Source organism: Drosophila santomea, chromosome 2L, assembly GCF_016746245.2.
Source record: "Drosophila santomea strain STO CAGO 1482 chromosome 2L, Prin_Dsan_1.1, whole genome shotgun sequence".
Taxonomy (NCBI): Eukaryota; Metazoa; Arthropoda; class Insecta; order Diptera; family Drosophilidae; genus Drosophila; species Drosophila santomea.
This window is the reverse complement of record NC_053016.2, coordinates 23620919-23633436: the sequence shown is the minus strand read 5'-3', so window position 1 is coordinate 23633436 and position 12518 is coordinate 23620919. Positions and strand designations below refer to the sequence as shown.

Below are 12518 nucleotides of genomic sequence, written 5' to 3'. Positions count from 1 at the left end.
AAAACCAATGTATGGCCGTTACGCATCTTGTTATTCTAATGTCTTTGGTGGAATGAAGCCGCAGAAGAAGCTTTCAAGAAACTGAAATCCAGTCTAACTACAGCTCCAGTGCTTAGGTCTTCCGATTTCTCTAAACCATTCATACTTATTTGCGACGCTAGCACTCTTGGCTGCGTATTAGCTAAAAAGAATGAAGAGGGCGAAGAGCTACCTATTGCATTTATGTCGGAGAAGTTGTATAAGGCCCAAAGAAACTACACTGTCACTGAGCTTGAGTGCTTTTGCGACCAACTATGGATAAACCCATGACCTCAGATAGAGCATTTCAGAGACTATATATTGATCTTCTGGAACCCTACCCCAGGTCAAAGAAAGGTAACATAGGACTTCTTATCATCGTTGAATATTATACTAAATTTCATTTCTTACATCCTTTAAAGAAGTTTACTTCGAACCGGATTTGTGACTATTTACAGAATTCCCAATTCAAATCTGGCTTTTTTGAATTGTTTTTAACACGATTTGGCATTAATCATATGTGTACAGCTGTCTATTCGCCATAGGCCAACGCCATTGAAAGGCTAAATAGATCAGTTCTTGCGGCAATTCGAGCATATATTGGTAATGAGCATTCGAATTGGGATAGCCATCTCAACGAAATTAGTGGTTCACTAAGAGCCTGTGTTCACCGCAGCACTGAATTCTCGTCCTATTTCATGGCAATTGGCCAAAACATGATGTATGGCCAAAAAACATGATGCAAAACCAATGTATGGCCGTTACGCATCTTGTTATTCTAATGTCTTTGGTGGAATGAAGCCGCAGAAGAAGCTTTCAAGAAACTGAAATCCAGTCTAACTACAGCTCCAGTGCTTAGGTCTTCCGATTTCTCTAAACCATTCATACTTATTTGCGACGCTAGCACTCTTGGCTGCGTATTAGCTAAAAAGAATGAAGAGGGCGAAGAGCTACCTATTGCATTTATGTCGGAGAAGTTGTATAAGGCCCAAAGAAACTACACTGTCACTGAGCTTGAGTGCTTAGCCGTAATCCGGGGCATTAGGAAATTTCGCGCTTATGTCGAGGGTCAGGCTTTCTAGGTAATTACCGATCACGCCTCGCTCAAATGGTTAATGGCGCAAAAAGATCTAACAGGCAGATTAGCTCGATTGGCAATCTATCTATTTTTTGGAGATTAGTCATCGAAAAGGTACTGAGAATATCGTAGTCGAAAATCTATCTAGACGCGATGAACCGTACGTAAATGAACTTAATGATATCGGTCCGATAGTAGACTTAACATCGAAAGAGTTTAACTTAATCGAGTACTAAGATCTCATTAGGCGCGTACAAGAAAATCAGCTTAAGTTGCCTGATTTAAAAGTTAGCGATAATTTTGTATATAAGCGCACGCAACACGCAACTGGTGATGCAACGCAAAAAGCACTTAATTCACCCGATGCAGCTCACTCACTCAATAAATAGAAAAGCTGAAGAGATATCTTTTTTGGCCAGGAATGGTGACTCAAATACGTACGCTTGTTCTGTTTGTAGGTCTACAAAAAGCCCAAATACTGTTTTGCGACCAACTATGGATAAACCCATGACCTCAGATAGAGCATTTCAGAGACTATATATTGATCTGCTGGAACCCTACCCCAGGTCAAAGAAAGGTAACATAGGACTTCTTATCATCGTTGAATATTATACTAAATTTCATTTCTTACATCCTTTAAAGAAGTTTACTTCGAACCGGATTTGTGACTATTTACAGAATTCCCAATTCAAATCTGGCTTTTTTGAATTGTTTTTAACACGATTTGGCATTAATCATATGTGTACAGCTGTCTATTCGCCATAGGCCAACGCCATTGAAAGGCTAAATAGATCAGTTCTTGCGGCAATTCGAGCATATATTGGTAATGACCATTCGAATTGGGATAGCCATCTCAACGAAATTAGTGGTTCACTAAGAGCCTGTGTTCACCGCAGCACTGAATTCTCGTCCTATTTCATGGCAATTGGCCAAAACATGATATTAAATGGTCAAGATTACGAGCTTCTTCAAAAAATTAATCTGCTGTCTGACGATATTTCTCTTAAACAGCAGGACGTAATTCTGCTATAGCAAAAGCTAAAGAGACTGTCGCTATATCTCATGACGTTAACGCTCGCAGTTATAATCTACGATTTCCTACAAGGTAATTTTTTTCTTTTCTCTTTCCCCTTTTGCTAGTTCCGAAAGCAATTAGCTTAAGCGTGGCTTATCTTTGATTCGGTCACCTTGGATAAGCTAGCGCATCGTTTGTGCGTGCCGACACCCACGCATGTTTGTCGAATTAGGCTGCACTTGCCGTTGTCGCATGATAGGCTTTGATATATGCCTAGGCCGAGTCTGAGAACAGCGGACTCTAAGAACAGCAGCCGACCAAATAAGTTCAAGTCAAGTGCGTGAAATAAATTTATATATTTTGCTGAAAATTTTTTATACTGAAGTTAATGTATAAAAATACATTTTAAATATAATAATATCAGTTCAAAACCGGCAAACATACGTATAAAATTAATTTCTGTGAATTTCAAGTGCATTTATAAAAAGTGGCCAGTGCCTATTTAGTGCCAGTGCCTTCTTATATAATATATATTGTCTGGAGAAAATTCCTGCATGTTTATAGCAGAGGAAAATCCCACCCCAAATTGGCACACGAGGTTTTGGCAGTTTTGTGACGTCATGGCAATCCTCGTTTGAGTTATTTGCAACTGCGCTGTTCGCAGTGCTGCGGCCGTTTTGGTTATGTGGAGCTGCGCTGCCGCTGCTCTGCCTAATTCTTCGCTGCCTTGGTTGTTTGAGCGCTGCTTTGGTTAATTTTCTCTGCCTTGGATATTTGGTGCAGCGCTGCCGCAGATTTTCGCTATGTCTTGGAAGTATTTCGACCAATAAGCTGGAATAAAACCATGACGTCTGCCAATTAAATTTATATTGAAAATTTCTGAACCGTCTCCCAGGAAGATAGCGATGCCACCTCCTTATTGACCAATTTTCCGAAAAATGTGCTAGGTCTTCACAAAGTTTCGTTCTGGGAACCAAACTGGATCAGACGTATAAATATTAAAAGTGGCTAAGAAGAATTGATATAGAAATTTCCATTGTTTCAATAATTCGGACGCTGTGTCGTATTATGCCACTAATTTAAATGCTTTCTCTTAAATTTCCTTTTTTTGAATTGAAATACTTAAAACATAAAGTAAATTTTTTTTTATTAACTTAAATTTTATAAAATTAAATAAGGAATGATCAAGAGCTCATTAATTTATAATTGATATTATTTTTTTTTTAAATTTAAACTCATGGTCGAAACAAAATGATCCTCTATTTTATAAAGATTTTCAGCGGTCATTGAGCTCAACGACGGCTTTGCAGGGTGAGTGAATTTTTTTTTATTTTCCCTTATTTTTATACCCGTTACTCGTAGAGTAAAAGGGTATACTAGATTCGTTGAAAAGTATGTAACAGGCAGAAGGAAGCGTTTCCGACCATATAAAGTATATATATTCTTGATCAGGATCAGTAGCCGAGTCGATTTGGCCATGTCCGTCTGTCCGTCCGTCTGTCTGTCTGTCTGTCCGTATAAACGTCGAGATCTCAGGAACTACAAAAGCTAGAAAGTTGAGATTAAGCATGAAGACTCCAGGGACATAGACGCAGCGCAAGTTTGTCATGTTGCCACGCCCACTCTAACGCCCACAAACCGCCCAAAACTGACACCCCAACACTTTTGAAAAATGTTTTGATATTTTTTCATTTTTGTATTGGGGTTGTAAATTTCAATTGATTTGCAAAAAAACTTTTTGCCACGCCCACTTAACGCCCACAACCCGAAAGCTTCCACGCCCACTTTTGAAAAATGTTTTGATATTTTTTCATAGTTGTATTAATCCTGTAAATTTCTATCGATTTGCTAAAATACTTTTGGCCACGCCCACTCTAACGCCCACAAACCGCCAAAAACTGTCAGTGTTGAAGACTCTCCTTTGCACTTCCACCAGCTAAGTAACGGGTATGAGATAGTCGGGGAACTCGACTATAGAGGTTTCTCTTGTTTTTAAATGTAAAATCGCTCTCTGCGATGGATTCTCCTGAGGGGTATACGGTGCCGGAAACTTTATTCCAGCCGGCTGGTAAACTACTTGGCGTTGTCTGTTATCACCACTTACGGAATGGCAAACCTCGCGATTATGTGACTAAATGCGGTTTATTTTTTCCAAGGCCACACCTCCCGCCCTACAGACCGAGGGGCGACGCAGTGTACCGTACGGCTCGAGTCGCGAGAGAATAGACACGATATAGAAAGCAGTACAGAAACGAGAAAAATGTTAAACATTAGTAAGATCCAATAATGTATTAAGAGAGCTAGAATTAATTGCTTTAAGAGCGGCAAAGTGTTAATACTAGAGATACTAGAATACAATCTATTATAGTCAGAACATAGTATTCTGTAGAGGTAATACAACTCAAAGATAGATCTACAATGATTTAAGATTAGGGGTAAGTAATTTCTAGTATATCTGCTTGGAACAGAGAAGTTTAGCCGACTAACCAAGTCGGTACTATTCACTTCACAAACATCGTTCTATGGTTAGCTAAGAAAAGTAAATTAATTAACATTTGTCTACTCACATAGGAAGGTTATAAAAGGTTTGCATCCCAATAGAGGCGCCGTAGGGCAAAAAGTAAGAAGTTTTTTCTGAACTGATTCAATGCGGTCCAAGTGAACTACGAATTGTGGACTCCAAACAGGTAATCCCTCAAAATGCCGACGGACTAGTGATATTAACTAACCACATTATTATAAAATCAAGCCCATCCGTGACCTTATTGATAATAGACGAAATATGGACTGAACATATGAGCGCCATATTTAAAAGCTATTTAGATTGGATTGTAATTCCGAATGGCAAGAAGATTTCTATACTGCAGGCATAATTTAACATCGTCGTCTTACATAAGTACACAGGAATGATTTATTACTAAGGGAATGTATTAATAAATTAAATTAACAAATTGGGTAAAGAGGAGCGGATAAAGATGGCTCCCTTGTGGGACTCCTTTGTGACTTGGATAAAACAGGAAAGAGATGTTCTTAAGAGGACCAGTTGCGTCATGCAGATCACATAATTTAAATTCAATTTAGAAGATCAACAGGAAAACCTAAGAAGTTAAGATACCTAACCAAAAGTGAATGATTAACAGAAACAAATAATCTAGAGTGTGACCAAATAAAAAACAAGAGAGAACGCTATAGTCGAGTTCCCCGACTATCTGATACCCGTTACTCAGCTAGTGGAAGTGCGAAGGAGAGTCTTCAACACTGACAGTTTTTGGCGGTTTGTGAGCGTTAGATTGGGCGTGACAAAAAGTTTTTTGGGAAATTGATAGAAATTTACAAGACTAATACAAAAATGAAAAAATATCAAAACATTTTTTAAACGTGTGGGAGTGACAGCTTTAGGCGGTTTGTGGGCGTGGCAACATGAATCGACAAACTTGCGCTGCTTCTATGTCTCTGGAGTCTGTATACCTAATCTCAACCTTCTAGCTTTTGTAGTTCCTGAGATCTCGACGTTCATACGGACAGATGGTCAGACGGACAAACGGACCGACGGCCATTACCAGATCGACTCGGCTATTGATCCTGATCAAGAATATATATATTTTATATGAACCCTTTAACTCTACGAGTAACGGGTATAATTATATTCTCTATCTTTAAAAGAGACTAGATGTTTTTTGTTTAAAGAATAAATGAGGAATAGTTTTAATATTAAGGGCCTGGATCGGTTACGCTAACTGTTACATACTTATTTTTAAACGAATATGGTCTAATCTTTTGCTCTACAAGTAATAAGAACCAATTTAATATTGATGTCCGAGTGATCGCCTGCCACCATATTATTATTCATATAGTCAATAAACACCCCCTTTAGTGGTTTGGAACTCTCAGACTTTGAATCACCAGGCCCTAGATAACGTTCAACTGTCAACTTGTATTCCTACATGCAGGCAGGTTGACCCCTAATTTGTAATAAATACAAGATATTAAGTTGAAAATAAAATAAAACTAATATATATTTCGTACTTACATGAATCTATTTTAATGGTACAATTAAATTTTTCACAGAAACTTAAAACAATACGCGTTTCAGTTCCATCTATGTAAACGTTTTTGAAATCGGATTCCTCACTCACACCCATGTCTTGAGCATTAGTACTGGAATTCTGAAAATTTAACAGGAGATTAATTTTAAAAACGTAGGAGAATGTTGTAATCGAGTTCCCCGAGTCTCACATACCCGTTACTCAGCTAGTGGAAGTGCAACCGAGAAACTTTAACAATTTCGGGAATATCCGTACAAATTGGGAAAGATAACCGTTGCTCAACTTGTGGAAGCGCAAACAAGAAATTCTCATTTATTCTTGCACATTCGTAGAAAGAGGGAGAAAACGCTATAGTCGAGTTCCCCGACTATCTGATACCAGTTACTCAGCTAGTACAAGTGCGAAGGAGAAATTTCCACACTAATAGTTGTTGGCGGTTTGTGGGTGTTACAGGGGGCGTGGCCCAACGATTTTTAGCAAATCGAGAGACAAATTTACAAGACTAACAAAAATGTGAAAAAATAACAAATCATTTTTTAAATGTGTAGGCGTGGCAGTTTTCGCGGTTTGTAGGCTTAAGAGTTGGCGTGGCAGCATAGATCAACAAACCTGCGCTGCGTCTATGTCTCTAAAATCTGTACGCTTAATCTCAACCATCTAGCTTTTATAGTTCCTGAGATCTCGACGTTCATACGGACAGACGGTCAGACGGACAAACGGACCGACGGCCATTACCAGATCGACTCGGCTATTGATCCTGATCAAGAATATATATATTTTATATGGTCGGAAGCATTTCCTTCTGCCTGTTACATACTTTTTGCCACGCCCACAGAGTTTCTCGAGAATGTACTGTAACATTTCGCAAGGACTATGCGATAGTCAACCAGGATGGAGAACATGTCTTGAAAGCGCAAAGAAAAAATAAGCTGTTTCTAGAGCAAGCGGAACACTTGTTTTGGCGCTGTTCAGACCAGTGCATAATCGATATGGACATTTAAATTATGGCAGTTTATCCGAATTAGTAAGGCATTCAACGGTGCAATTACCTGTGATAATTTTTTAGAAAGAAGTCAGTGCCTGCCGTGTATGAAAAGCAAGATACATACACAGCCCTTTCCAGTGTCAGAACAGAGCGAAGCACCCACCAAGTAAAACTGATTCACCAGATGTGTTAAAAAAGTTGCTTTAAAGCGGAGAAGAATTAGAGATCATAGGATAAAGTCTATTATAGTAAGAAAATACTACTTTGTAGGGGTCATGCAACTCAAAGTTGGATCTGCAATAATTTAAGATTAACGGTAAGTAGTTTCTAGTATATCTGCTTGGAACAGAAATGTTTAGCCGACGAACGAAGTCAGGTCTATCAATTTAACCACGAATAAGCTTACAAATAAAGACGGTTTCAAGCATCGTTCTACGGTTATCTAGGAAGGGGAAAAAAAATTAATATTATTCTACTGGTATAAGAAGGTTATATAAGGTTTGCATCCCATATAATTCACCGTAAGTAACAGTAAAAAGTTCTTTTGATCGATTCAATGCGGTCCGATTGAACTACGTATTAGGTGATATTGAAGAATCGGACGGACTAGTGAAATGAATAAGGTTTTGGTCATGTAAGGATCATCTCATTCCTTTCCTAAGGCGGTCTGGAACAGACTCGACTTCACAGAAACGCTTCAGTAATGGCTCAGTGTCCAAAAGCACTCGATGACAGTGCAACTGGGTTGATTCTCTCAAACCTCCATTTATGACGGCTTGTATGCCGTTGACCACATTTCGTACGGCCATACGAGCAGTGGCAAGAAGACCAATTCTTGAAGAACATTTGACGAAGTTGCCGAATAGCATCTGTAAGATGCTTGTGGGTACTGAACCTCCGTTGCCTGCAGGCTTTGCTGAAATACGTTCTCCATGGCTGCGCTTGCACTAAGGGGCGGCGCTGAAGGCCGGATCAGATGCGGCTGTGCGCTTCCGAGGATTGGTTATGGACCAATACTGGAAAATGCAACAGCGTATGATGGCGCAGCCCACAAACTTGGCAACTGTTAATGCCGGTGCAGCGTGACAGCGCTTGCGATTTGCTCAAGCAATTGATACATAATTTTGCCTTCCCAAAATTTCCTTTCTCCTGTAGCAGTCTAAGGTTGCGCAACGACGCAGGATATGATCGCCGTCACACTGATAACAGGCGCTATCCTAGCGTCTGAAGCGCTTCTGTACACTCGTTTGCTCGGGTCAGTAGATCCTGGGCCATTATTGGAGTCGTACGGTAAACTTTGTTAAAAAGATGGATGGCATGGGAACCTGCACTGGCGAGTGCACGATTTTGAATCTGGCTTTAGCTCTTCGTAGTTGCGGTGGTGGTCTTGCTTGTGCAGATACCTTCGCTACAGACAATAATGAATAATATCGAAAATTGAGCGTGCTTGCGACCAAAGATAAGCAAATAAATATATTCGGAGGAAGACCGTTCTAGAAAATTGTTGCTAGCAAAACACCGGTGTTATTGTGTCAGCAGACTGCCCTACCAGTATTTAAATTTTTAGATATTCACTTCTATTTTCACTTTTAGGACAAAAAACTAATAACAATGTGCATAGGACCTAGTAATAAGTACATAATAAGTGGATATAAATTATATTTGTTCAGCGTAAGGGATTAGATAAAGCTTTACGTAAGTTTAAGAAAAATATAAAATTTTAAAAAATAAGGTAGAGTTATAAATCAATAGATGCTAAAATGATTAAATATTGCCTATACTTCCAAAACTATTTATTTCAATTTTCATTTTATAATTTTTTTTAGCGTCGCTCTTCTTTACTTTATTCTTGTTTCATAAATTATTTTCAAATCAGTTTGTTTAATCAGTAATGGAACAATATAAGAGAGTGGTTCGCGGGAAAATTTGGTTTGAGTATAATAAATTTGTATAGTTAAGTTAAGAAAATTATTTTTTTCTAGTTTTTTTTTCTTTGTTCAACAAATTCCTCCCGGTGTATCCCTTAGATGCACTACTCAGGCGGTTAACACTATTCAAATAATACTGAACGCAATCCAAAATCCAAAATATTTTCACAAAGAAATAAATTTATAAAAATTTTCATGATGTTACTTACTCGGTGTATAATTTTAATTTTTTACGACTTTTCTTTGTAACTGGTGCTATTTAATTTATCTCAGTGTGATTTCAGTGTATAACTTCCAAAATAAATATTACCGCAAATAAAACTCAGTCAATTGTAACCCTCGGCGAAAGATTGATCTCCCGGCACAGATGAGCTGAAATAAAAGCGTGTTCTCCACAAAGACTTTGGAAATATGCGTACCCATAATTTTAATTAATTTTCAAACCAAAACGTATTTAAATAAACTTTTCTTTGCCATTGTTAACGTGAGGGTCCACTGTATCACCTCTGCGCACAGAGCTTTCGCTCTCGTCCGCGCTCGCCTCTCTTTTTCGCACTTACGCTCTCGCTCTCATCCGAGTTCGCGCTCTCCAAACTCCGCGGTCGACCGCCGTCGATCACCTGAGCCCGCTTTAGGGAAGTAAAGCGGGTAAGAGCGCCGCTTTAGCTTAAGCTAGAATTTAGTCTCATGAATGCAACTGAATAAAGCAGAAATTATGCCCACCACGCCCCTGCTTCTTCGTGCATCTTCTTCGACCCCTGGGTGGTGTTCTTTTCTTTGCGCTTGCATTTCTCTGCATCTTGCATCTCTGGAGGACGACGCCCCCTACAATCATTGGTCCTTCGAGCCGGATATTCTTCCCGTCCGCCACCAGTTTCCGGCCATTGGTTCCGCCAAGAGAAGTAAGAGCCTTCTTAAATTTTCTCACTGCCGGTCTTCAGCAGAGCTCCGAACTTTCGATTTCGGTCGCATTGCTGTAAGATTATTTTCCGTGTCAATTCCACATTCGTGAATTTTCCGACACAACGGCTGGTGAGAAATGCAGTTTTTCATTTTTCTTTTCAATCCTTCAGCGCTTCGTTCAGTTCTTTTTTCGTACATCAACGAGCAAACGGTCATATACATATATACATACATATGGTCATATGTTCATAAATCATTCATCTACATATGTTCATATGCTCATACATCATACATAGTTACATTTTTTATTAAACCCATACATCCTGTATGTTTGCATACATACGTAAATTCGTACATGTGTATGTATGTACATATGATACATATATGTATCTAACTCCGCTAATTTGCAAAGTGACAAGTGAAACTGTGTGGTGAGAAAAAAGGCATGCAGTCCGCCGCGTTTCCAATTTTTTTTCTCATCTACAGACATTCAATACATTCAAATACAGTTCACTTCTCGACGCTTTACTGTCCCCTTACATATGCATGCATGCCCATATATGTATTCCATATACGTATATTATCTGTCATTTTCCTGCTACGAAATTATTAAATTACGAAAAGCGTCCCTTACGCACACCCTGCGTGCCGACGGCATAACCAAGGTTTTAATTCCACCGTTCCGGCTTCGCAATTATTTATTGCACACATTTATTCGTGTGCCACACAGGTCGTGTCATCGTCGTTCGCCGCCGGTGAGTATTTTTTTTTGCCCGTTGGGTTGTTGGAGTCAATTTATTGGCGGTCAAGCGTTTTTTGAACCCTTTTTTTTTGGCATTTTCCGTAGTTCTAAAATAGCCCATTTGTTTCAACCGGCTTCAGTCTGGTGTAATGATCTCTGCTGCACATATTGCACAGGCAGAGAATGAGACACTAGTGGATTGCCTAGTTGGTAATCTGCTTAACCCCATCATAATTAAGAAAAATAACACGTTTTACGATAGAGAGAATAAACGAAATATAACAAGAGAAACGATAATGTGCGAGATAAGATATTATAAAACTGAACTCTTTGCTTGATGTTCTCCTGTCATAGGGCTTGTCTATTATTTTCAGCTTAAATTTTTCAAAAAGGCGTAAAAGTCTATATTCAAACAAAAAAACACTGGACCGTGCACTCTTCCTCTACAGGAGTATTCCAATCTTTAGGAAAATCTATCTTCTTTTAGAAGAATATAGAAGAAGAAGAAAATCGTCAACTATTTGAGGAAATGGCCAGTATTTTCTATCATGTTACATTGATGATTTTTTTATTTTTTTAGGATAGGGTTTAGTTAGCTCTGGGAAAAAAATTAAACTGGGACAAAACCAAACCGAATTTACGTATTTGTTTGCTACACAGCAAACAATTTCTGGGATAAGTTTTAGTTACGGCCAGTCAGTAATACTTATATTAACTTGACTACACAACAAATTCTGAAAACAAAACATTTTGGAAGTATGAAACTGAAACGGAAAATTTAAGAGAAAGGATTGAATATATTTATTCGCAAGTCTAATGAATCGGAAAACTCACTAAGGCCGCACTTTGGGTGTCACTTTTTCTTGTTTATTATATTACTTAACTAAACTGTAACGTGTAACGAAATACAAACATGGAAGGCAAGGGAAGCTGCACTGGCGGGTGCACTCTTTAGAATCCGGCACTTGCTCTTCGACGTTGGGGGTGGTGTGGTCTTGCTTGTGCAGATACCTTTTCGTTACAGACAATGCGTCGCTCTTTACGTTACGTGTCCGTGATTCATAATGTAAGAGAGTGGGTAATTTCGATATGAATATAATTAATATATAGAGTTAATTTTGGAAATTTCATTTTTTTGTTTAACAAATTGGCGTTTTGTTTAACAAAATACCCTAGAAGCCAAGATTTAATTTAATTTAATTATTTTAATTAAATTAAAATTAATTATTTAAAAAAAAACTTTTCTTTGCCATATTTCAACCGAACATTTAAACGCGCACTTTTTGAAACTAAATCAATCTAATTAAGTTAGGTTAAGTTATTTATAAAATAGTTAATCTTGAAAAATTAATTAAATATAATTAAAAATACAAAAGTAATATATAATAATTGTTATTTTCAAGTACATAGTTATAGGATTCATTTAAAATAATTTTAATATTTGCGGATGTAAATTACTCAGTAAATGTCTCTCGGAGTAGATTCGCAGGTTGGTATATTTAACGCTGGTATAGGGTTATTTCCGACAAAATTGAGCAAGAATTGTTATTTATTTTTGGTTTTCTTCAGCAGAAGCATTCTTTCAGTGTGTTCCTAACTCCTATTCTCCTATTTTATTCTCGTCCACGCGCTCACATTTTTTATATTTATGGCCTTCCTTATTTTTGAATATATCTTTCCAGCTATTAAATTAAATACAAATCGTATGTTTTATATATATATGCGAGGCTGCTGTTTCAACGTAGGTTGCTTCTCTAGGCTTCTGTTAATCGATGGGAAGGAGTGCTCCTCGGGACGGATTGA

The 12518-nt window shown here is 38.1% G+C and overlaps 1 protein-coding gene across 1 annotated transcript in view; it reads right to left on the bottom strand.

The window, feature by feature from the left end:
* The window catches only part of LOC120457150, a 175569-nt gene that overhangs the window by 63672 nt on the left and 99379 nt on the right, over window positions 1-12518 (bottom strand). The window contains exon 3 of the mRNA XM_039644860.1: window positions 6142-6277. Coding sequence (XP_039500794.1) covers window positions 6142-6277 — 136 coding nt within the window. The remainder of the gene's footprint in view (window positions 1-6141; window positions 6278-12518) is intronic.